The following is a 27,134-nucleotide window of genomic DNA, read 5'->3' on the forward strand; positions in this document are numbered from 1 at the left end:
AATCTCATCACCCAGCCACCAAATCCCATCTCCCAGTCACAACCCCCATCACCCAGCCACTAAATCCCATCACCTAGTCACCAAATCTCATCACCCAATCACCTAATCTCATCACCCAGCCACCAAATCCCATCTCCAGTCACAACCCCCATCACCCAGTCACTATGCTCATCATCCAGTAAGCAAATGCTGTCACCCAGTCAAAACCCTCATCACCCAGTCACCAAACCCCATCGCCCAGTTACTAAACCCCATTGCCCAGTCACCAAACCCCATCGCCCAGTCACCAAACCCCATTGCCCAGTTACTAAAGCCTTTCACCCAGTCACCAAACCCCATCACCCAGTTACTAAACCCTTTCACTTAGTCACCAAACCCTATTGCCCAGTCACCAAACCCCATCACCCAGTCACCAAACCCCATCGCCCAGTCACCAAACCCTTTCACCCAGTCACCAAACCCCATCACCCAGTTACTAAACCCTTTCACTTAGTCACCAAACCCTATTGCCCAGTCACCAAACCCCACCACCCAGTCACCAAACCCCATCACCCAGTTACTATCCCAATCACCCAGGTACCAAAACCAATGCACCCAGTGAGTGAGGGTGAACAGGGGGACAGAGTGAGGGCTGAGTGAGGTTAAACCCAGGAACAGACTGAGGGTGGAGTGAGGGTGAACAGGGGGACAGAATGAGGACCGAGTGAGGGTAAACCCAGGGACGGAATGTGGGTGAAGTAATGGTGAACAGGGGGACTGAGTGAGGGGATTTGAGGGTGAACAGGGAACAGGGTGAGGGGCAACATTGAATTGCCTCAGTGATTGTCTGTCAGTCTGTCTGTCTGTCTACCCGTCTCTTACAGATGGTATCGCCCATGTATATGCATCTCTCTTTGTCACTCTCTGCCACCCTTACTCTTCCTGATTCTTCCTGTCTGACTCTGTCACTATCACTGTGGCTTAGTCTGTAAATCTCACTCACTCTCTCAGTCACTCTCTCACTCTCACTCTCTCAATCCATTACCCGCTACCACTCTGCTGCCACTCTGTCACTCCCTCTCATTCTCATACTTGTCACTCTTTCCACATTCTCTCAATCTGCCTCAATCTCAGTCACTCCCTCACTTTCTATCACCAACCCTCAATTTGTTACTTGCTTGCTATTCTATTGCTCACTTTGTCACTTTGACTCTCTCAGTTTCTCACTCCAAATCATTTTCTCAATTTCTCAAGTACTTGCTCTGTCATTCATTGTCACTCTTTCACTCGCTCACTATCTGACACAGTCTCTCTCTCACTCCCTGTGACAGATGCTGACTATGAGAATGTGAACCGTGCTGCTGATGCGAGTGTGCTGCTCATGGCGTTTCAGTCAATTGTCGGTGATGATTACAAAGGTGAATATTACTCACTGGTTTTGCACAGGATTCACATAGTGTTCATGTAACTACTGGCAGCTATTGGGTTCAGAACAGGTACAGCACGAGGCTATATACAGAGTAAAGCTCCCTCTAAACTGTTCCCATTAAACACATCAGGGAGTCAGATACGGCATAAGATACAGAATAAAACTCCCTCTAAACTACCCAATCAAACACTCCCAGGACAGGTACAGCACGGGGTTAGATGCAGAGTAAAGCTCCCTCTACACTGTCCCCATCAAACACTCCCAGGGCAGGTACATCACAGGGTTAGATATAGGGTAAAGCTCCCTCTATACTGTCTCCATCAAACACTCCCAAGGTAGGCACAGTGTGGGATTAGATACAGAGGAACCCTAACCCTAACCCTAATTTTCCCCCACGCTGTCCCACTGTTTGTGGATGGGGTGCCAATCAAGCGGGCAGCATTGTCCTTGACAGTGTCAAGCTTCTTGAGTGTTGTGGGAGCTGCACTCATCCAGGCAAGTAGGGAGTATTCCATCACACTCCTGACTTGTGCCTTGTAGATGGTGGATAGGCTTTGGGGAGTCAGGAGCTGAGTTACTTCCATCAGCCAATAGGAAGAGTGCTATTTTTGTCTAAACCTGTCACAATCTTGTACACCTCTATCAAATCTCCCCTCAATCTCCTTGGCCCCGAAGAGAACAACTCCAGCTTTTCACTCCTCATCTCTGGAACCATTCTGGTAAATCTCCTAGCAATTTCTCAAAGGCCCTTGCATCCTTCCTAAAGTGTGGGGACTAGAACTGCTCACAATACTGACGGTGATTGTAAAACCGGGATTGTATAGAAAGACTTGGCTGAGTAGTTTCTGTGATTCTTTACTGTTGCAGATGGGAACAGTTCGAATTTGATGGAGAGCAGTGGGGATGGGAGTCGCTGTCTCAGGCTGAAGGGACAGATGAGATTCATGCCAGAATGGGAATCCATCATCTTCCTTGGCACACCAGTGTAAGATGTGGGGTGCCAGAGGGGAGTGGGGAATCAGGGCAACATGGGGAAAATGGGGAGAGCACATGGGCTGACTGATTTGGGGGCGTGTGGGTGAGGTGGCAGCAGGGATGGGGGTGAGGTACTGTGATTGGTGGAATGAGGGTGACGGGGTGGAGAATGATTTAGTGACAGGGGATCGGGTGATAAGAGGGATATGGTGACGGAGGCTGGGCACAGTGACCAGGTATTGGGTTGACAGGGGTGACTTGATCTCAGGATTGAGGTGATGAGCAGATTTGAGTGGCCACGGGATTGGGAGATGGGTGGTGGGAAGATAGTGAATGGGCGATGGGGTTGTTGAATGGGTGAAGAGGATTGATGACTGGGCAACGCGGTTGGTGATTGGGTGATGGGGTTTTATGGCATGGTGATGGGCTTTGGTGATTGGGTGATGAGGTTTAATGGTTCGGTGATGGGGTTTGCTGACTGGGTGATGGAATTTGCTGACTGGGTGATGAGGACAGTGACTGAGTAATGAGGTTTGGTGGCTGGTTGATGGGATTTGGTCACTCAGTGATGGGTTTGATGACTGGATGTTGGGGTTTGGTGACTTGATCACGTTATTGGATAAATGGGTGATGAGGTTTGGTGACTGGGTGATGCGGTTAGCTGACTTGGTGATGAGGTTTGGTGACTGGTTGACGGGGTATTGTGACTTGGTGATGGACATGGTGATTGGGTGATGGGGTTTGGTGACTAGGTGATGGGGTTTGGTAAATTGGTGACAGGGTTTAGCAACTGGGTGATAGGGATAGTGACTGCGTATTAGTGTTTGGTGACTGGTTGATGGAGTTTGGTACCTGGATGATGGTGTTGGTGACTGGGTGCACAGGATGGTGACTCGGTGATGATAATAGTGACTGGGTGATAAGAATAGTGACTGGGTGATGAGGATAGTGACTGGGCAATGAGGTTTGGTGGCTGGTTAATGGGATTTGGTTACTCAGTGATGGGGTTCGGTGACTGAATGAAGGGGTTCAGTGACTCGATGATGTTATTGGATAAATGGGTGATGAGATTTGGTGACTGGTTGATGGGATTTGTTACCTGGGTGATGAGATTTGAGACTTGGGTGATGGGGTTTGGGGGCAGGATGTTCAAGATAGTGACTGGGTGATGGGTTTTGGTGACTGTGTGAGGGGTTTGGTAACTGTAATGGGGTTAATGAATTGGTGATGGGGATAGTGACTGCATGGTAGGTTTTGGTGACTGGATGATGAGATTTGGTGACTGGGTGATGGGGTGTTGTGACTTGGTGATGGGCATGGTGACTGGGTGATGGGCATGGTAACTAGGTGATGGGCATGGTGACTGGGTGATAGGGTTTGATGACTGGGTGATAGCGTTTGGTGACCGGGTGATGGGATTTGGTGACTGGGTGATAGGGTTTGGTGACTGGGTGATGGGGTTTGTTACCGGGGTGATGGGGTTTGGTGACTGGGTGATGGGCTTTGGCGACTGGGTGATGGGGTTTGGTGACTGGGTGAGGGGATTGGTGGCTGGGTGATGGGGTTTGGTACCTGGGTGATGGGGTTTGGTGACTGGGTGATGGGGTTTGGTGACTGAGTCATGAGGGTTGTAACTGGGTTATGGGATTTGGTGACTGTGTGATGGGGATTGATGAATGAGTGATGCGGTTGATGAGTGGGCGATGGGGTTTGGTGACTGTGTGATGGGGTTTGGCAACTGGGTGATGGGGTTTGGTGACTGGGTAATAGGTTTTTGTGCATGGTTGATTGTGTTTGGTGACTGGGTGATGGGGTTTGTTGACTGGGTGATGGGGCTTGGTGACTGGGTGATGGGGTTTGGCAACTGGGTGATGGGGTTTGGTGTTTGGGAGATGGGGTTTGGTGATTTGGTGCTGCCGTTTGGTTGAACAGGTGATGGGGTTTGGTGAATGGATGATGGGGTTTGCTGACTGGGTGATGAGGTTTGGTGACTGGATGGTGTGGATAGTGACTGGGTGATGGGGTTTGATGACTGGGTGAAGGGGATAGAGACAGTTGGTATGGTTTGGTGACTGATTGATGGGTCTAATGTCTGGTTGATTTGGGTTGATGACAGGGTGATGAACCTAGTGATTGGGTGATGAAGTTTGTTGACTGATTCATGAGGATTGTAACTAGGTGATGGGATTTGCTGACAGGGTGATGGGGATTGATGAATGGACAATGCGCTTGATGAGTGGGTGTTGGGGTTTGGTGACTGGTTGATTGGCTTTGGTACTTGTATAGTGTGGTTTGGAGACTGGGTGATGGTGTTGGTGATTGGGTAATGACAATAGTGACTGGGCGATGGGGATTGGTGACCAGGTGATGGGGTTTGGTGATTGGATGATGGGGTTTGGTGACAAGGTGATGGGGTTTGGTGAATGGGTGATGGGGTTTGGTGATTGTTTGATGCGGTTTGGTACCTGGGTGATAGGTTTGGTGACTGGGTGATGGGAATTGATGAATGGGCTATGCGATTGATGAGTGGGTGATGGAGTTTGGTGACTGGTTGATGGCCCTTGGTACTTGTATAGTGGGGTTTGGAGACTGGGTGATGGTGTTGGTGATTGGGTAATGATAATAGTGACTGGGTGATGGGGATTGGTGACCAGGTGATGAGGATAGTGACTGGGTGATGTGGTTTGGTACCTGAATGATGGGGTTTGACGATTGGATGATGGGGTTTGGTGGTTGTTCAATGGGGATTGTTGGCTGTGCAATGGGGTTTGGTGACTGGGTGGTGTCGATAGTGATAGTGTGGTGTGGTTTGGTGCCTGGGTGATGGGTTTAATGTCTGGTTGATGGGGTTTGATGAAAGGGTGATGAACCTAGTGATTAGGTGATGGAGTTTGTTGACTGAGTCATGAGTGTTGTAACTGGGTGATGGGATTGGGTGACTGGGTGATGGGGATTGATGAATGGACGATGCAGTTGATGAGTGGGTGATGGGGTTTGGTGACTGATTGATAGGCCTTGGTACTTGGACAATGGGGTTTGGAGACTGGGTGATGGTGTTGGTAACTGGGTAATGATAATAGTGCCTGGGTGATGGAGACTGATGACCGGGTGATGGGGTTTGGCGACTGGGTGATGGAGTTTGGCAACGGGATGATGGGTTTGGTGATTGGGTGATGGGGTTTGGAGACTGGGCGATGGGGTTTGGTGATTGGGTGATGGGTTTTGGTGAATGGGTGATGGGGTTTGGTGACTGGTTAATGGGCCTTGGTACTTGGATAATGGGGTTTGGTGACTGGGTGATGGTGTTGGTGACTGGGTAATGATACTAGTGCCTGGGTGATGGAGATTTTTGACCAGGTGATCGAGTTTGGTGATTGGGTGATGGGGTTTGGTGACTGGGCGATGGGGTTTGGTGACCGGGTGATGGGTTTTGGTAAATGGGTGATGGGGTTTGGTGACTGGGTGAAGGGGATAGTGACATTGTGGTGTGGTGTGGTGACTGGGTGATGGGTATAATACCTGGCTGATGAGGTTTGGTGACAGGGCGATGAACCCAGCGATTGGGTGATGGAGTTTGTTGACTGAGTCATGAGGGTTGTATCTGGGTTATGGGATTTGGTGACTAGATGGTTGTGTTTGGTGACTGGGTGATGGGTTTTGATGACTGTTTGATGGTGTTTGGTGACTGGATGATGGGTTTTGGTTACGGCGTGATGGGTTTTGGTGACTGGGCGATGGTGATAGTGACTGGTTGATGGGGTTTGGTGACTGGATGATGGGGTTTGGCGACTGGGCGATGAGGATAGTGACTGGGTGATGGGGTTTGCTACCTGGGTGATGAGGTTTGGCCACTGAGTAATGGGGTTTGGTACTTGAATGATGGGGTTTGGCAACTGGGTGATGATGTTTGGCAATTGGCTGATGGGGATTGGTGACTGGGTGATGGCTTTTTGTGATTGGATGTTTGTGTTTTGTGATTGGGTGTTGGGGTTTGGTGACTGCGTGATGGGGTTTGGCAACTGGGCGATCCGGTTAGTGACTGGGTGATGGGTTTTGATGACTGGATGACGGGATTTGGTGATTGGGTGATGGGGTTTGGTGACTGGGTGATGAGGATAGTGACTGGGTGATGTGGTTTGGTACCTGAGTGATAGGGTTGGCGACTGGATGATGGGGTTTGGTGGCAGTTCAATGGGATTTGTTGGCTGTGCAATGGGGTTTGGTGACTGGGCGATGTGGTTTGGTGACTGGGTGATGGGGTTTGTTGACTGGGTGGTGTCGATAGTGACAGTGTGGTGTGGTTTGGTGCCTGGGTGATGGGTCTAATGTCTGGTTGACGGGGTTTGATGAAAGGGTGATGAACCTAGTGATTGGGTGATGGAGTTTGTTGACTGAGTCATGAGTGTTGTAACTGGGTGATGGGATTTGGTGACTGGGTGATGGGGATTGATGAATGGACGATGCAGTTGATGAGTGGGTGATGGGGTTTGGTGACTGATTGATGGGCCTTGGTACTTGCATAATGGGGTTTGGAGACTGGGTGATGGGGTTTGGTGACTGGGTGATGGGGTTTGGTGACTGGGTGATGGGGTTTGGTGACTGGGTGATGGGGTTTGACCATAAGGCCATAGGACGTAGGAGCAGAAATATGCCATTCAGCCCATCGCGTCTGCTCCGCCATTCGATGGGATCATGGCTGATCTGATAATCCTCAACTCCACTTCCCTTGCTTTTCCCCATTACCCTTGATTCTCTTACTGATTAAAAACCTGTCTAATTCAGCCTTAAATATACTTAACAACCCAGCCTCTCCAGCCCTCTGCGTTAAAGAAATCCACAGATTGACTACCCTCAGAGAGAAGAAGTTCCTCCTCATCTCTGTCTTAAAGGGGTGACCCCTTACTCTGAGATTATGTTCTCTGGTCCTAGACTCTCCCACAAGGGGAAACAACCTCTCAGCTTCGACCCTGTCAAGCCCCCTAATAAGATCGATAATATCGCCCCTCATTCTTCTAAACTCCAATGAGTACAGGCCCCACCGGCTCAACCTCTCCTCACAAGAAAATCCTTCCATGCCCGGGATCAATCTGGTGAACTTTCTCTAGACTGTCCCCAATCTTTTCTTAGATATGGGGACCAAAACTGTTCACAGTATTCTAGGTGTGGTTTAACTAGTGCCTTGTATAGTTTTAGCAAGACTTCCCTATTTTTATACTCGATTTCCTTTGAAATAAAGGCCAACATTCCATTTGCCTTCCCTATTGCCTGTTGAACTTGTATGTTAGCTTTTTGGGATTCATGCACAAGGACCCCCAAATCCCCCTGTGCTGCAGCTTTCTTCAATCTTTCTCCATTTAAATAATATTCAGCTCCTCTGTTCTTCCTGCCAAAGTGCATAACCTCACAATATCCTACATTATATTCCGTCTGCCAAGTTTTTGCCCACTCATTTAACTTGTCTATATCCCCCTGTAGACTCCTTGTGTCATCCTCACCACTTGCCTTTCCACCTATTTTTGTGTCATCCGTTAATTTGGCGATAGTACATTCACTTCAATCATCTAAGACATTAATATATCTGATCCCTGTGGCTTGGTGACTGGGTGATGGTGTTTGGTGACTGGCTGGTGGGTTTTGGTGACTGGGTGATGGGGATTGGTGACCGGGTGATGGGGATAGTGACTGGTTGATGGAGTTTGGTGACCGGGTGATGGGGTTTGGTGACTGGGTGATGGGGATTGGTGACCGGGTGATGGGGTTTGGTGACCATGTGATGAGGTTTGGTGACTGAGTGAAGAGGTTTGGTGACCGGGTGATGGGGATAGTGACTGGTTGATGGAGTTTGGTGACTGGTTGATGGGTTTTGGTGACAGGGTGATGGGGATTGGTGACCGGGTGATGGGGATAGTGACTGGTTGATGGAGTTTGGTGACCGGGTGATGGGGTTTGGTGACTGGGTGATGGGGATTGGTGACCGGGTGATGGGGTTTGGTGACCATGTGATGAGGTTTGGTGACTGAGTGAAGAGGTTTGGTGACCGGGTGATGGGGATAGTGACTGGTTGATGGAGTTTGGTGACTGGTTGATGGGTTTTGGTGACAGGGTGATGGGGATTGGTGACCGGGTGATGGGGATAGTGACTGGTTGATGGAGTTTGGTAAGCGGGTGATGAGGTTTGGTGACCAGGTGATGGGGTTTGGTGACTGGGTGATGGGGTTTGCTGACTGGGTTAGTGACACTCTGAGTTATGTGTTGCAGGATGGAGAGTCTTGGCGCCATGTTTAAGACGGGTTTGTACATCAATGACCTCAGTATGCATGATTCCAGTCGTGACCTGGTTCTTGCAGGGACCCAACAGTCTGAGGAATTGAAACGGGCTCTCATCCAGGTAGGTGCAGGCTTGGTGTGTCCACGTGTGTGGAGGGGTTGTTGTTAGGATGCAGTCAGGTGCTTGGGGTTGGTATTGGGGGTACCAGGGGATGTGCTGTGTTTGTGGGGTTAGCATTGGTGGTGGTATGGTGAATGGAAGGGAATGTGGTTGTGCGAGAGGTTGGCGGTGTGGGGTGGTTAGGACATGTAGGGGGAAGGATATGCAATTGTGCACGTGTTCCGTCGAGGATATGTGCATGTAGGGAGTTTGGGGACTGTTTTGTAGACAGAGGAGTGTAGGTTTATGGTGGGTTGTGGGGAGATTGTGGGGGTGTGGTGATATGGGTTAGGCGGTGGGTGGTGGTGGTATTTGGATGTGGGGATGTGTAGGAGGTTGGAGGGGTGTAGGGTGTGGGGGAATTTGGATGTGGGGGTATTTTGGTGTGAGGGTAAGAGGAGTATTTGGGTGAAGGAGTGGGGGTTTATTTGAGTGTGTGGGTGTAGCATGTGGGTATTTGCGTGTGGAGTATCGGGGCATTTGGATAGGGGGTGTGGGGATGTGTGGTAGTTGGGTTGGGGGTATTTGGGTGTTTGGTATGAGAATATTTGGGTATGGGGGTGTGGGTATTTGAGAACGGGGGCATTTTGATGTGAGGGTATTTTGATATGGGGATATTTTGATGTGGGGATATTTGGGTGTGGGGTTATAGGCAAAAACTAAGGCATACCAAATTACAAAGGTCAGTGGCATGCTGGAAGATTGGGAAACTTTTAAAGATGAACAAAGGGTTACTAAAAAAAATAAAAAGAGCAAAAGTAAATTATGAAAGAAAACTAGTGCAAAATGTAAAAACTGATAGCAAAAGCTTCTACAAGTATATCAAAGAAAAGAAAGTAGCTAAAGTGAATATTGGTCCCTTGGAGGACGAGACAAGGGAGTTAATAGTGGGGAATGCAGAAATGGCAGAGATGCTTAATCAATATTTTGCCTCAGTTTTCATAGTGGAGGACACTAGTACCACCCCAATAGTAACAGGTAGTGCAGAAGATATGGAGAAGGAGGAACTTAGAACAATCACCATCACTAGAGAAAAAGTACTGAGCAAACTATTGGGATTAAAGGGTGCCTAGTCCCCAGGACCTGATGGCCTACATCCCAGGGTCTTAAAGGAAGTGGCAGCAGAGATCGCAGATGCATTGGCTATAATATTCCAAAATTCCGTGGATTCTGGAAAGGTTCCAGTGGATTGGAAAAATGCTAATGTAACGCCCTGATTCAAAAAGCGGGGGAGGCAGAAAGTAGGAAATTATAGACCAGTTAGTTTAACGCCTGTCGTTGGGAAGTTGTTGGAATCCATTATTAAGGAAGTAATAATGGGACATTTGGAAAGTCAAAATGCAATCCATCAGAGTCAGCATGGTTTTATGAAGAGTAAATCGTGTTTGACTAATTTGCTAGAGTTCTTTGAAGATGTGACAAGCAAAATGGACAATGGGGATTCTGTAGATGTAGTATATCTGGACTTCCAGAAAGCACTTGATAAGGTGCCACACAAAATTAATACACAAGGTAAGATCACACTGAGTTAGGGGTAATATATTAGCTTGGATAGAGGATTGGCTAACCTACAGAAAGCAAAGAGTCGGGATAAATGGGTCATTTTCTGGATGGCAAACTGTAACTAGGGGGTGCCACAGGGTTCAGTCCTTGGGCCCTAACTATTTACAATCTATATTAATGACTTGGATTCAGGGACAGAAGGTACTATAGCTAAATTTGCAGATGACACCAAAATGGGTGGGAAAGTAAGTTGCAATGAAGAAATAAGAAATTTACAAATGGATATGGACAGGTTAGGTGAATGGACCAAAATTAGGCGGATGGAGTTTAACGTGGATAAATATGAAGTTTTCCATTTTGGTCGGAAGAATAAAAAGGCGACTTATTATTTAAATGCAGAGAAACTTTAGAATGCTTCAGTGCAGAGGGATCTGGGTGTCCTTGTGCATGAATTGCTGAAAGCTAGTATGCAGTTACAGCAAGTAATAAGGAAGGCAAATGGAATTTTGGCATTTATTGCTAAAGGAATAGAGTATAAAAATAGGGAAGTTTTGTTGCAACTGAACAAGGCATTGGTGAGAGCACATCTGGAGTACTGTGCACAGTTTTACTTACTTGAGGAAGGATGTAGTTGCATTGGAGGTAGTTCAGAGGATGTTCACTAGATTGATTCCAGGGATGCAGGGCTTGTCTTATGAGGAGAAATTGAGCAGTTTAGGCCTATACTTGCTAGAGTTTAGAAGGATGAGAGGAGATCTAATTGAGGTATATAAGATGCTAAAGGGGATAGACAAAGTAGACGTGGGGTGGATGTTTCCCCTTGTGGGGCATTCTAGAATGAGAGGCTAGACTTTTAGGCTAAGGGGTGGTAGATTTAAATCAGAGACGAGGAGGAATTACTTTTCTCAAAAGGTGTGGAATTCACCACCTCAGAGTGTAGTGAATGCCGGGACACTGAATAAATTTAAGGAGGATATAGACAGATTTTTAATTATTAACAGTTTGAAAGGTTATGGGGAAAGGGCGAAAAATTGGAGTTGAGGCCGAAATGAGATCAGCCATGATCGTGTTGAATGGCGGGGCAGGCTCAAGGGGCCGAATTGCCTACTCCTGCTCCTAGTTCGTATGTTCTTATGTTGTGGGGTTATTATGGGTGTGGGAGTGTGGAGGTATTTGTGTGGGGGGCCTATTTTGTTGTGGGAGTATGTGGGTGTGGGGCTGTTTGGGTGTGGGGTGTAGGGGTATTTGGGTGTGGAGTATTTCAATGTGGGGGTATTTGGGTGTGGGGGTATTTGGTGTGGGGTTATTTGGGTGTGGGGTTATTTCGATGTGGGGGTATTTGGGTGTGGGGGTATTTGAGTGTGGGGGTATTTGAGTGTGGGGGTATTTTGATGTGGGGGTATTTGGGTGTGGGTCTATTTGGGAGTGGGGGTATTTGGGTGTGGGGGTATTTCGATGTGTCGGTAATTGGGTGGGGGTATTTGGGTGTGGGGGTATTTGGGTGTGGGGGTATCTTGATGTGGGGGTATTTGGGTGTGGGGGTATTTGGGTGTAGGGGTATTTGGGTGTGGGGGTATTTGGGCGTGGGGGTATTTGGGTGTGGGGCTATTTGGGCGTGGGGGTATTTGGGCGTGGGGGTATTTCGATGTGGGGGTATTTCGATGTGGGGGTATTTGGGTGTGGGGGTATTTGGGTATGGGGATGTGAGTGTTTGGATTTCTTTCCTTATAAGTCATGTGTCGGCTCCACTGCCTCTGTTTCATTTTAGGAGCAAAAGAAGTCGAGTAAACTTGAGGAGAGTATGAAGATGTTGGATTACGAGATGAAGAAGACAGATGACCTTCTGTACCGAATGATTCCTAAACCCGTCGCCAAGAGTCTCCGGAAAGGATTGCCTTCCGTTAACACATGTGAGGTAGGCCCCAGTTACCGGAAAACAAAAAAAACACACGCGGATTGAGAGGTTCTCATTGTTCCTGACTGGGTTATTCTTTATTTATTCTTCATTATTGTTCTTTATTCATTTCTAAAGAAACATCTGTCACTGCCTGTCTGCCCCGTACCCCGACACTGCCTGTCTGCCCCGTACCCCAACACTGCCTGTCTGCCCCGTACCCCGACACTGCCCGTGTGCCCCTTATCCAGACTCTGGCCAGAAGCCCCCTACCCCGACACTGTCCATGTGCCCTGTGCCCCGTAAATGTCCGTGTGTCCCGTATCCCATCACTGCCCATGTGCCCCGACATTGCCCCTGTGTCCTGTATCCCAACACTGTCCGTGTGCCCCGACACTGTCCGTGTGCCCTGTACCCTGACACTGCCCATGTGTCCCGTACCCCGATACTGCCTGACTACCCGCTACCCCAACACTGCCCAGGAGTCCTGTACCCCAACACTGCCCGTGTGCCCTGTAACTTGACACTGCCCGGGATCCACCTAACCCGACACTGCCTTTCTGCCCCGTACCCCGATACTGCCTGTGAGCCCCATACCCCAACCCCGAATCTGTGCCCTGAAACTCTCCATGTGCCCCGTACCCCGACTCTGCCCAGGAGCCCCGTACACCAACACTATTCATGTGCCCCGTACCCCAACTCCGTCCTTGTGCCCCGTACCCCGACACTACCCGTGTGTCCCGTACCCTAACATTGCTCGTGTGCCCCATACCCCAACACTATCCGTGTGTCATGTACCCCGACATTGCCCGTGTGCCCCGTACTCCGACACTGCCTGGGAACCCCGACACTGCCTGTATGCCATGTACCCTGACACTGCCTCTCTGCCAGTACCCTGACACTGCCTCTCTGCCAGGTACCCTGACACTGCATTTCAGACCCGTACCACGACACTGCCATTCTGCCCCCTACCCCCACACTTCCCTTGTGCCCCAAACCCCGAGTCTGCCCAGGTGTCCCGTACCACGATACTGCCCATGTGCCCCAACATTGCCCCTTTGTCCTGTATCCCAACACTGTCCGTGTGCCCCGTACCACAACACTGCCCGTGTGTCCAGTACTCTGACACTGTCCGTGTGTCCTGTACCCTGACATTGCCCGTGTGTCCCGTACCCCGACACTGCCTGACTGCCTGCTACCCCAACACTGCCTGTGAGTGCTGTACCCCAACACTGCCCGTGTGCCCCGAGACCCCCCTACCCCGACACTGCCTTTCTGCCCCTTACCCTGACAATACCTGTGTGCCCCAAACCCCGAGACTGCCCAGGAGTCCCGTACACCAACACTGTCCCTGTGCCCCGTACCCCGACACTGCCTGACTGCCAGCTACCACAACATTGCCCATGTGGCCCATTCCCTGACACTGCCCGGGATCCCCCTTCCCCAACATTGCATTTCTGCCCCGTAACCCAACACTGCCTGTGAGTCCCGTACCCCAAAACCGAACCTGTGCCCTGTACCCCAACGCTGTCACTGTGCCCCATACCACGACACTGTCAGTGTGCCCCAACACTGCCCGTGTGTTCCGCACCATGACAATGACTATGTGTCCCGTACCCCGACACTGTCCAGGAGCCCTGTTCCCGGACACTGCCTGTATGCCACGTACCCCGACACTTCTTGTCTGCAATGTAACCCAACACTGCATGTCAGCCCAATACCACGGCACGGCATTTCTGCCCCCATATGCCGACACTGCCTGTGTGCCCCAAACCCAGAGTCTGCCCAGGAGTCTTGTACCCCAACACTGCCCATGTGCCCCATATTCCAATACTGTCCGTGTGCCCCCTACCTCAACTCTGCCCAGGAGCCCCGTAACCCGACACTGCCCGTGTGTCCTGTACCCCAACTCTGCCCATGTGTCCCGTACCCCGACACTGCTTGACTTCCCGCTACCCCAACACTGCCTGTGAGTGCTATTCCCCAATACTGCCCGTGTGCTCCTTACCCCAACACTGCCTGGGACACCCTACCCCGACACTGCCTTTCTGCCCCGTGCCCCAAAAATGCCCTGAGTCCCGTACCCCAACACCAAACCTGTGCCCCACCACTGTCTGTGTGCCCAGTACCCCGACACTGTCCGTGTGTCCTGTACCCCAAAATTGCCCGTCTGCTGCATACACCGACACTGCCCTGATGACCTGTACCCCAACAATGCCTATATGCCACGTACCCCGGCACTGCATGTCAGCCCCGTACCCTGACACTGCCTTTCTGCCCCCTACCGCGAAACTGCCCATGTGCCCCAAACCCCGAGACTGCCCAAGGGTCCCGTGCCCCGACACTATCCGTGTGCCCCGTACAATGACATTGCCCGAGTGTCCTGTACCGTGACACTGCCTGCTACCCCGATACTGCCCGGGATCCCCCTACCCCGACATTGCATTTCTGCCCATACCCCGACACAGCCCTTGATTACCGTACCCCAACACCAAACCTGTGCCCCGACACTGTCCGTGTGCCCCGTACCCCAGCGCTGTCCTTCTGCCCCGTAACCCGACACTGTACTTGTGCCCCGACACTGTCCGTGTGCCCTGTACCATGACACTGCCCATGTGTCCTGTACCGCGTCACTGCCCGGGAGCTCCGTACCCCGACACTGCCTTTATGCCACCTACCCCAACACTGCCTGTCTGCAAGGTACCCCGACACTGCCCGTGGGCCCCGATATTGCCCCTGTGTCCTGCATCCCAATACTGTCCGTGTGCCCCTTACACCAACTCTGCCCAGGAGCCCCGTAACCCGACACTGCCCGTGTCTCCTGTACTCCGACACTGTCCTTTTGTCTTGTACCCCGACATTGCTTCTGTGTCCTGTACCCCTACACTGCCTGACTGCCCACTACCCCAATACTGCCCGTGTGTCCCGTACGACAACACTGCCAATATTCCCCGTACCCCGACACTGCCCAGGAGCCCCGTACCCCAAAACTATCCATGTGCCCCATACCCCGACACTGTCTGTGTGCCCCGTACCACGACACTGTCTATGTGACCTGTACACCGACACTGCCCATGTATACCGTACCCTGACACTGCCCGGTATCTCCCTACCCCGAAATTGCCAGTGTGCCCCGTACCCCGACACTGCCCGTGTGTCCCATAGCTTAACGCTACCCGTGTGTCCCGTACCCCGACACTGCACGTGTGCCCCGTACCGCTACACTGGCTGTGTGGCCCGTACCCCGACACTGTCCGTGTGACCCACAACCCGACACTGCCCATGTGTCCTGTATCTCAACACTGTCCGTGAGCCACGTACCCCGACACTGCCAGTGTGTCCAGTACCCTGACACTGTCCGTGTGCCCCATACCAAGACATTGTCCATGTGTTCTGTACCCTGACATTGCCTGACTCAATGCTACCCCAACACTGCCCGTGTGTCCAGTACCCCGACACTGTCCGTGTGCTCCGTACCGAGACATTGCCCATGTGTTCTGTACCCTGACATTGCCTGACTGCCCGCTACCCCGACACAGTCCGTGTGCCACGTACCCCAACACTCTCCTTGTGCCCCAAGCCCCGACCCTGTATGTGTGCCCCAAACCCTAGTCTGCCAAGGAGTTCCGTACTCTGACACTGCCCACGTATCCTCTACTCCGACACTGTCCGTGTGTCCCGTACCCCAACACTTCCCGTGTGGCCCATACCCCGACACTGTCTGTGTGCCTCGTACCATAACATTGCTCGTGTGTCCCGTACCCCGAAACCACCCGAGTCCTGTGCCCCAACACCGACCTGTGCCCCGACACTGTCCATGTTCCCCATACCCCAACACTGTCCTTGTGCCCCGCACCCCGACACTGTCCTTGTGCCCGTACCCCGACACTGTACGTGTGCCCCAAACCCCGAGTCTGCCCAGGTGTCCCGTAACCCGACACTGCCCGTGTGCCCCGTATCCCAGCCATGTCCTTGTGCCCTGTACCACGACACTGCCTGTGTGCCCCGCACGATGACAATAATTATGTGTCCCGTACCCTGACACAGCCTGTATGCCATGTACCCTGACACTTCTTGTCTGCAACGTAACCCGACAGTATATGTCAGCCCAATACCACGACACGGCCTTTCTGCCCCCTATGCCGACACTGCCTCTGTACACCAAACCCAGAGTCTACCCAGGAGTCCCGTACCCCGACAATGCCCGTGTGCCCCGTATCTCAATACTGTCCGTGTGCCCCAACATTGCCCTTGTGTCCTGTATCCCAACACTGTCTGTGTGCCCCGTACCCCAGCACTGCCCATGTGCCCCCTACCCCGACTCTGCCCAGGTGCCGCGTAACCCGACACTGCCGTGTGACCTGTACTCCAGCACTGACCATGTGTCCTGTACCCCGACTCTGCCCATGTGTCCCGTACCCCGACACTGCCTGAATGCCCACTACCCCAACATTGCCTGTGAGTGCTGTACCCCGACTCTGCCCAGGAGCCCCGTAACCCGACACTGCCTGTGTGTCCTGTATTCCAATACTGTCCGTGTGTCCAGTACCCTGACATTGCCTGTGTGTCCTGTACCCCTTCACTGCCTGACTGCCTGCTACGCCAACACTGCCCGTGAGTCCTGTACGCCAACACTGCCCGTGTGCCCTATACCCCGACACTGCCCGGGATCCTCCTACCCCGACACTGCCTTTCTGCCCGGCACCCCATCACCGAACCTGTGCCCTGACACTGTTCATGTGCCCCATAGCCCGACTCTGCCCAGGAGCCCCGTACCCCAAAACTATCTGTGTGCCCCGTACCCTGACGTTGTCCGTGTGCCCCATAGCATGATACTGTCTGTGTGTCCTGTACTCCAACACTGCCCGGGAGCCCCATACCCGACACTGCCTGTATGTCACGTACCCCGACACTGCCTGTATGTCACGTACCCCGACACTGCCTGTATGTCACGTACCCCGACACTGCCCGTGGGCCCCGATATTGTCCCTGTGTCCTGTATCCCAATACTGCCCGTGTGCCCAATACCACGACATTGCCTGTGTGTTCTGTACCCCGACACTGCCTGACTGCCCGCTACCCCAACACTGCCCGTGAGTCCAGTACGACAACACTGTCCATATGCCTCATACCCCGACATTGCCCAGGATACTCCTATCCCGACACTGGCTTTCTGCCCCATAGCCTGAAAATACCCGTGAATCCCGCACCCCAACACCGAACCTGTGCCCTGCCACTTTCCATGTGCCCCATACCCCGACTCTGCCCAGGAGACCCATACCCCGACAATGCCCGTGGGTCCAGTACCCTGACACTGTCCGTGTGCCCAGTACCACGACATTGCCTGTGTGTTCTGTACCCCGACACTGCCTGACTGCCCGCTACCCCAGTAATGCCCGTGAGTTCCATAACCCAACACTGCCCGTGTTCCCCGTACCCTGACACTGCCCGGGATCACCCTACCCCGACATTGCATTTCTGTCCGGTACCCTGACACTACCCGTGAGTACCGTACCCCAACATCGAACCTGTGCCCCAACACTGTCCATGTGCCCGTTCCCCCAACACTGTCCTTGTGCAGGATCCCGACACTATCCGTGTGCCCTGTACCCCAATACTGTCCTTGTGCCCCATACCCCGACACTGTACGTGTGCCCCAAACCCCAGTCTGCCCAGGAGTCCCGTACCCCGACACTGCCCATGTGCCCCGTATCCCAACCTTGTCTGTGTGCCCAGACATTGCCCATGTGTCCTGTACCCAACACTGTCCCTATGCCCCGTACCCCGATACTGTCTGTGTGTCCCGTACCCTGACATTGCCAGTGTGCCCTGTACCACGATACTGCCCGGGGGCCACGTACCCCGACACTGCCTGTATGCCATGTAAGCCGACACTGCCTGTGTGTCCCATACCCTGACACTACCCATGTGTCCTGTACCCCTACACTGCCTGACTGCCCGCTACCCCAACACTGCCCATGAGTCCCATACAACAACACTGCCCATGTTCCCCGTACCCCGACTCTGCCCAGGAGCCCCGTACCCCAAAAACTATCCGTGTGCCCCGTACCCCGACACTGTCTGTGTGCCCCGTACCACGACACTGCCTATGTGACCGGTACCCCGATACAGCCCATGTGTCCCGTACCCTGACACTGCCCGGGATCTCCCTACTCCAACATTGCCAGTGTGCCCTGTACCTTGACACTGCCTGTGTGTCCCATACCCTAACGCTACCACTGTGCCCCTTACCCCGACACTGCCTGGGATCTCCCTACCCCGACATTGCCAGTGTGCCCCGTACCCTGACACTGTCCGTGTGCCCCGTACCGCGACACTGCCTGTGTGGCCCGTACCCCAACACTTTCCATGTGACCCACAACCTGACACTGCCCGTGTGTCCTGTATCTCGACACTGTCTGTGAGCCCCGTACCCCACACTGCCCATGTGTCCAGTACCCTGACACTGTCCGTGTGCCCCGTACCAAGACATTGCCTATGTGTTCTGTACCCTGACATTGCCTGACTGAAGGCTACCCCAGCACTGCCTGTGTGTCCTGTACCCCGACACTGTCCGTGTGCCCCGTTCCAAGACATTGCCCGTGTGTTCTGTACCCAGATATTGCTTGACTGCCCGCTACCCCGACACAATCCATGTGCCACGTACCCCAACACTCTCCTTGTGCCCCGAGCCCTGACCCTGTATGTGTGCCCCAAACCCCAGTCTGCCAAGGAGTCCCGTAACCCAACAGTGCCCATGTGCCCCGTATCCGAACCCTGTCTGTGTGCCAAGACATTGCCCCTGTGCCCCGTACCCCAACACTGTCCTTGTACCCCATTCCCCGACACTGCTCGTGTGCCCCCTACCCCGACTCTGCCCACGTGCCCAGTGCCCCGACATTGCCCATGTATCCTGTACTCCGACACTGTCCGTGTGTCCCGTTCCCCAACACTGCCCCTGAGTCCCGTGCCCCAACACTGTACATGTGCCCCGTACCCCAACACTGTCCTTGTGCCCCATATCCCAACCCTGTCCTTGTGCCCCCTACCCCGACACTGCCTGTATGCCACGTACCCCGACACTGCCTGTCTGCATGGTGCCCCGACACTGCCCGTGGGCCCCGATATTGCCCCTGTGTCCTGTATCCTAATACTGTCCGTGTACCCCTTATCCCGACTCTGCCCAGGAGCCCCGTAACCTGACACTGCCCATGTCTCCTGTATTCCGACACTGTGCTTTTGTCTTGTACCCCGACATTGCTTGTGTGTCTTGTACCCCTACACTGCCTGACTGCCCGCTACCCCAACATTGCCCGTGAGTCCCGTATGACAACACTGCCCATGTTCCCCGTACCCCGACTCTGCCCAGGAGCCCCGTAACCCAAAAACTATCCGTGTGCCCCGTACCCCGACACTGTCTGTGTACCCTCTACTCCGACACTGCCCATGTGTCCCGTACCCTGACACTGCCCGGGATCTCCCTACCCCGACATTGCCAGTTTGCCCCGTACCCCGACACTGCCCGTGTGTCCCATACCCTAACACTACCCGTGTGTCCCGTACCCCGACACTGCCTCTGTGCCCCGTACCGCGACACTGCCTGTGTGGCCCGTACCCCAACACTGCCCGTGTGTCCTGTATCTCAACACTGTCCATGAGCCCCGTACCCCAACACTGCCTGTGTGTCCAGTACCCCAACACTGTCCATGTGCCCCGTACCAAGACATCGCCCATGTGTTCTGTACCCTGACATTGCCTGATTGCCCGCTACCCCGACACAATCCATGTGCTCCATACCCCAACACTCACCTTGTGCCCCGAGCCCCGACACCGTATGTGTGCCCCAAACCCCAGTCTGCCGTGGCGTCCCGTAACCCAACAGTGCCCGTGTGCCCCGTATCCGAACCCTGTCTGTGTGCCAAGACATTGCCCCTGTGCCCCATACCCCAACACTGTCCTTGTGCCCCATACCCTGACACTGCCTGTGTGCCCCCTACCCCGACTCTGCCCAGGAGCCCCGTACCCTGACATTGCCCATGTATCTGGTACTCCGACACTGTCCATGTGTCCCGTACCCCAACACTGCCTGTGTGCCCCCTAACCCGACAGTGCCCATGTGCCCCCTACCCCAACTCTGCCCAGGAGCCCCATACCCCGACACTGCCTGTATGCTACGTACCCCGACACTGCCTGTCTGCTCACTACCCCAACACTGCCCGTGAGTCCAATACCCCAACACTGCCCATGTGCCATGTACACCGACACTGCCCGTTTGCCCCTTACCCCAACACCGCCCCTGAGTCCCGTGCCCCAACACTGCCCGTGTTTCCCATACCCCAAAATCGAACCTGTGCCTCGACACAGTCCATGTGCCCCGTACAACAACACTGTCAGTGTGACCTGTACCCTGACATTTTCCGTGTGCCACGACACTGCCCTTGTGCCCCATACCATGACACGGCCCGTGTGTCCTTTACCGTGACACTGACCATGTGCCCTGTACCATGACACTGCCCATGTGTCCCATACCCTGACACTGCCCGGGATCCCTCTACCCCGACATTGCCAGTGTGCCCCATACCCCGACACTGCCCGCGAGCTCCGAACCCCAACACTGCCTGTATGCCACGTACCCCGACACTGCCTGTGTGTCCCATACCCTGACACTACCCGTGTGTCCTTTACCCCGACAATGCCCATGTGCCCTGTACCCCGACACTGCCCATGTGTCCTGTACTCCAACACTGTCCGTGTATCCTGTACCCCGACATTGCCCGTGTGTCCCATACCCCGACACTGCCTGACTGCCCGCTACCCTAACACTGCCCGTGAGTCCCGTATGACAACACTGTCCATGTCCCCTATACCCCGCCTCTGCCCAGGAGCCCCGTACCCCGAAACTATCCGTGTGCCCCTTACGCCAACACTGTCCATGTGCCCCATACCATGACACTGCCCATGTGTCCTGTACCCCGACACTGACCGTGCACCCTGTACCATGACACTGCCCGTGTGTCCCGTACCCCAACACTGCCAGGTAGCCCCACACCCCGACACTGCCTGTCTGCAAGGTACCCCGACACTGCCCGTGGGCCCCGATATTGCCCCTGTGTCCTGTATCCCAATACTGTCTGTGTGCCCCTTACCCTGACTCTGCCCGTGTCTCCTGTACTCCGACACTGTCTGTGTGTCCTGTACCCCGTCATTGACTTTGTGTCCCGTACCCCGACACTGCCTGACTGCCCGCTTCTCCAACACTGCCCGTGAGTCCCGTATGACAACACTGTCCATGTGCCCTATAGCCCGACACTGCCCGGGATCCTCCTGCCCCGACACTGCCTTTCTGCCCCATACCCCGAAAATACCCGTGAGTCCCGCACGCCAACACCAGAACCTGTGCCCTGACACTGTCCATGTGCCTCATACCCCGATTCTGCCCAGGAGCCCTGTACCCCAAAATTATCCGTGTGCCCCGTACCCTGACACTGTGTGCCCCGTAGCCTGACACTGCCCGTGTGTCCTGTACCCCGACACTGACCGTGTGCCCTGTACCATGACACTGCCCCTGTGTCCCGTACCCCAACACTGCCCGGGAGCCCCATACCCCCACACTGCCTATCTGCAAGGTACCCCAACACTCCCCGTGGGCCCCAGTATTGCCCCTGTGTCCTTTATCCCAATACTGTCCATGTGCACCTTACCCCGACTCTGCCCAGGAGCCCTGTAACCCAACATTGCCCGTATCTCCTGTACTCCGACACTGTCCGTGTGTCCTGTACCCTGACATTGCCTTTGTGTCCTGTACCCTGACACTGCCTGACTGCCTGCTACCCCAACACTGCCCATGAATCCAGTACAACAACACTACCCATGTGCCCCATACCCTGATATTGCCCGGGATGCTTCTACCCCGACACTGTCTTTCTGCCCTGTACCCCGAAAATACCCTTGAGTCCCGCACCCCAACACCAAACCTGTGCTCTGACACTTTCCATGTGTCCCATACCCCGACTCTGCCCAGGAGACCCATACCCCGACACTGCCCGTGGGTCCAGTACCCCGACACTGTCCGTGTGCCCAGTACCACGACATTGCCTGACTGCCCGTTACCCCAATACTGCCCATGAGTCCCATAACCCAACACTGCCCGTGTTCCCCATACCCTGACACTGCCCAGGATCCCCCTACACCGATATTGCATTTCTGCCCCGTACCCTGACACTGCCCGTGAGTCCCGTACCTGAACACCGAACTTCTGCCTCGACACTGTCCATGTGCGCGGTACCCCGACACTGTCCTTGTGCCCAGGACCCTGACACTATCTGTGTGCCCCGTACCCCAACACTGTCCTTGAGCCCCATACTACGACACTGTCCTTGTGCCCCGTACCCCGACACTGTACGTGTGTCCCGTCCCACGACACTGCCCGAGTGCCTCGTATTCCAACCCTGTCTGTTTGCCCAGACATTGCCCATGCGTCCTGTATCCCAACACTGTCCGTATGCCCCATACCTCGATACTGTCTGTGTGTCCCATACCCCGACACTGCCCGTGTGTCCCATACCCCGACCTTGCCAGTGTGCCCCATACCATGATACTGCCCGGGGGCCACGCACCCTGACACTGCCTGTATGCCATGTAAGCCGACACTGCCTGTGTGTCCCATACCCTGACACTATTCATGTGTCCTGTACCTCGACACTGTCCAAGTGTCCTGTACTCCAACTCTGTCCCTGTGTCCTGTACCCCGACATTGCCTGTGTGTCCTGTCCTGGATTGCCCACTACCCCAATACTACCCGTGAGTCCCATACCCCAACATTACCCGTGTGTCCCGTAACCCGACACTGCCCATGTGTCCTGTACTCCAACACTGTCCGTGAATCCTGTACCCCGACATTGACTTTGTGTCCTGTACCCCAACACTGCCTGACTGCACGCTACTCCAACACTGCCCGTGAGTCCCATATGACAAAACTGCCCATGTGCCCCATACCCCGACACTGCCCGGGATCCTCCTACTTCGACAATGCCTTTCTGCCCCATACCCCGAAAATACCCGTGAGTCCCGCACCCCAACACCGAACCTGTGCCCTGACACGATCCATGTGCCCCATACCCCGACTCTGCCCAGGAGACCCATACCCTGACAATGCCCATGGGTCCAATACCCCGACACTGTCCATGTGCATCGTAACACGACATTGCCCGTGTGTTCTGTACCCCAACACTGCCTGGCTGCCCGCTACCCCAATACTGCCGGTGAGTCCCATACCCCAACACTGCCCGTGTGCCCCGTACCCCGACACTGCCCGGGATCCCCCTACCCCGATATTGCATTTCTGCCCCATACCCTGACACTGCCCGTGAGTCCCGTACCCGAACACCGAACCTGTGCCCTGACACTATCCTTGTGCCCCGTACCCCGACCACTGACCATGTGCCCTATACACCAACACTGTCCTTATGCCCCATACCCCGACACTGTACGTGTGCCCTGACACTGCCCGAGTGCCCCATCCCACGACACTGCTCGAGTGCCCCGTACCATGACACTGCCCGTGTGTCCTGTACCCCGACACTGCCTGTCAGCAAGGTACCCCGACACTGCATGTCAGCCCCCTAGCTCGACACTGCCCGTGTGCCCTGTACACTGACACTGCCCGTGTGTCCTGTACCCCGACAGTGACTTTGTTCCCTGTACCACGACTCTGCCCAGGAGTCCTGTACCCCAACACTGTCCGTGTGCCTCGTACCCCGACACTGCCCATGTGTTCTGTACCCTGACACTGACCGTGTGCCCTGTACCACGACTCTGCCCATGTGTCCCGTACTCCGACACGGCCCATGTGCCCTGTACCCCGACACTGACGAGACGGAGAGAGAGCTGATGAGACGGAGGGAGAGTTGACATGACGGATAGAGTGTTGACGAGACAGGGAGAGAGTTGACGAGACGGAGTGAGATTTGACGAGACGTTGAGGGAGTTGACGAGATGGAGAGGGAGAATGACGAAACGGAGAGGGAGCTGACGAGATGGAGAGAGAGTTGATGAGACAGAGATGGAGTTGACGAGAAGAAGAGAGATTTGAAGAGATGGAGAGAGTTGACGAGATGGAGAGAGAGTTGTCGAGATGGAGCGAGAGTTGACGAGAGGGAGAGAGAGTTGACGAGATGGAGAGAGAGTTGTCGAGATGGAGCGAGAGTTGACGAGAGGGAGAGAGAGTTGACGAGATGGAGAGAGTGTTGACGAGAAGGAGAGAGAGTTCACGATTCGGAGAGTGAGATTTGAGGAGATGGAGTTGGAGCTGACGAGATGGAGAGAGTGTTGATGAGAAGGAGAGAGAGTTCACGATTCGGAGAGTGAGATTTGACGAGATGGAGATGGAGCTGACGAGATGGAGAGAGAGCTGACGAGGTGGATAGAAAATTGATGAGATGGGGAGAGAATTGAAGAGATGGGGAAGTCCTGACGAGACAGGGAGAGAGTTGATGAGATGGAGAGCGAGTTCGCAATAGGGCGAGAGAGTTGATGAGATGGAGAGAGAGATGACGAGACAGGGAGAGAGCTGACAAGACGGGGAGAGAGCTGATGAGATGGGGTGAGAGTTGACGAGACTGGGAGAGTTCTGACGAGACGGAGAGGGAGTTGAAGAGAGAGAGAGAGCATTGACATGAGGGAGAGAGAGTTCATGAAACAGAGAGAGATTTGACCAGATGGAGAGGGAATTGACGAGGCGGGGAGAGACTTGATGAGATGGAGAGAGAGTTGATGAGATGGAGAGGGAGTTGACGAGAAAGAGATGGAGAGAGAGTTTACGAGATGGAGAGAGATTTGACAAGATGGAGAGAGAGTTGACGAGATGGAGAGAGAGCTGAGGAGAAGGACAGAGCTGACGAGATGGAGAAATATAACTGACGAGATGGGGAGTGAGTTGACGAGATGGAGAGAGATTTGACGAGATGGAGAGAGAGTTGACGACTTGGAGAGCGAGTTGATGAGCGGGAGATTGAGCTGATGAGTTAGAGATTTGACAAGACGGAGAGAGATTTGATGATATGGTGTTGGACTTGACGAGATGGAGAGAGAGTTGATGAGATAGAGAGAGAGTTGCTGAGATGGAGAGAGAGTTTACGAGATGGAGAGAGAGTTGATGAAATGGAGAGTGAGCTGAAGAGAAGGAGAGCTGATGAGAGGGAAAGGCATTTGACAAGATGGAGACATCTGACGAGATGGAGAGGGAGTTGACGAGACAGAGAGAGAGTTGACGAGTGTGAGACGAAGTTGACAAGACGGAGAGTGAGTTGACGAGATGGAGAGATAGGTGATGAGACAGAGAGAGAGTTGACGATTTGGAGAGAGAGTTGACGAGACGGAGAGAGCATTGACAAAATGGAGAGAGAGATGAAACAATGGAGTGATTGGTGACGAGGTGGAGCGAGAGCTTGCCGTGATGGATAGAGAGTTGACGAGAAGGAGAGAGAGCTGACTAGATGGAGAGAGAGCTGCCGAGACAGAGAAAAAATGTTGACGAGATGGGGAGAGAGTTACCGATATCGAGAGAGATTTGACGAGATGGAGAGAGGATTGACCAGATGGAGAGAGAGTTGACGAGATGCAGAGAGAGCTGACGAGAAGGAGAGAGCTTACGAGGTGGAGAAAAATAACTGACGAGATGGGGAGAGAGTTGACGAGATGGAGAGAGAGTTGATGAGATGGAGTGAGAGTTGATGAGACAGAGAGTGTACTGATGAGATGGAGAGTTGACGAGACGGAGAGAGATATGACGAGATGGCCGGGGACTTGACGAGATGGAGAGAGAGTTGATGAGATAGAGATAGAGTTGCCGAGATGGAGAGAGAGTTTACGAGACGGAGAGAGAGTTGACGAGATGGAGAGAGAGTTGACGAGAAGGAGAGAGCTGATGAGATGGAGAAATATAACCGACGAGATGGGGAGTGAGTTGATGAGATGGAGAGAGATTTGATGAGATGGAGAGAGAGTTGTCGACTTGGAGAGAGAGTTGATGAGCCGGAGATTGAGCTGATGAGTTAGAGAGTTGACAAGACGGAGAGAGATTTGGTGATATGGTGTGGGACTTGACGAGATGGAGAGAGAGTTGATGAGATAGAGAGAGAGTTGCTGAGATGGAGAGAGAGTTTACGAGATGGAGAGAGTGTTGACGAAAGGGAGAGTGAGCTGAAGAGAAGGAGTGCTGACGAGAGGGAAAGCCATTTGACGAAATGGAGAGATCTGACAAGATGGAGAGGGAGTTGACGAGATAGAGAGAGAGTTGACGAGTGTGGGAAGAAGTTGACGAGACGGAGAGTGAGTTGACGAGATGGAGAGATAGGTGATGAGACAGTGAGAGAGTTAAGATTTGGAGAGAGAGTTGACGAGACGGAGAAAGCATTGACAAAATGGAGAGAGAGATGAAACGATGGAGTGATTGGTGATGAGGTGGAGCGAGAGCTTGACGAGATGGATAGAGAGTTGACGAGAAGGAGAGAGAGCTGACGAGATGGAGAGAGATATGACGAGATGGCCGGGGACTTGACGAGATGGAGAGAGAGTTGACGAGATAGAGATAGAGTTGCCGAGATGGAGAGAGAGTTTACGAGATGGAGAGAGATTTGACAAGATGGAGAGAGAGTTGACGAGATGGAGAGAGAGCTGAGGAGAAGGACAGAGCTGACGAGATGGAGAAATATAACTGACGAGATGGGGAGTGAGTTGACGAGATGGAGAGAGATTTGAAGAGATGGAGAGAGAGTTGACCACTTGGAGAGCGAGTTGATGAGCGGGAGATTGAGCTGATGAGTTAGAGATTTGACAAGACGGAGAGAGATTTGATGATATGGTGTTGGACTTGACGAGATGGAGAGAGAGTTGATGAGATAGAGAGAGAGTTGCTGAGATGGAGAGAG

General features: G+C 53.3%; 1 protein-coding gene across 1 annotated transcript in view; it reads left to right on the top strand.

Annotated features, from left to right (window-relative positions):
- The window catches only part of LOC121281479 (soluble guanylate cyclase 88E-like), a 1,149,736-nt gene that overhangs the window by 215,972 nt on the left and 906,630 nt on the right, over positions 1-27,134 (top strand). Inside the window, exons 11-13 of the mRNA XM_041194423.1 lie at positions 2,307-2,393; positions 8,642-8,771; positions 12,082-12,228. Coding sequence (XP_041050357.1) covers positions 2,307-2,393; positions 8,642-8,771; positions 12,082-12,228 — 364 coding nt within the window. The remainder of the gene's footprint in view (positions 1-2,306; positions 2,394-8,641; positions 8,772-12,081; positions 12,229-27,134) is intronic.

Source organism: Carcharodon carcharias, chromosome 8 (genome assembly GCF_017639515.1).
Source record: "Carcharodon carcharias isolate sCarCar2 chromosome 8, sCarCar2.pri, whole genome shotgun sequence".
In the NCBI taxonomy this organism is placed as follows: Eukaryota; Metazoa; Chordata; class Chondrichthyes; order Lamniformes; family Lamnidae; genus Carcharodon; species Carcharodon carcharias.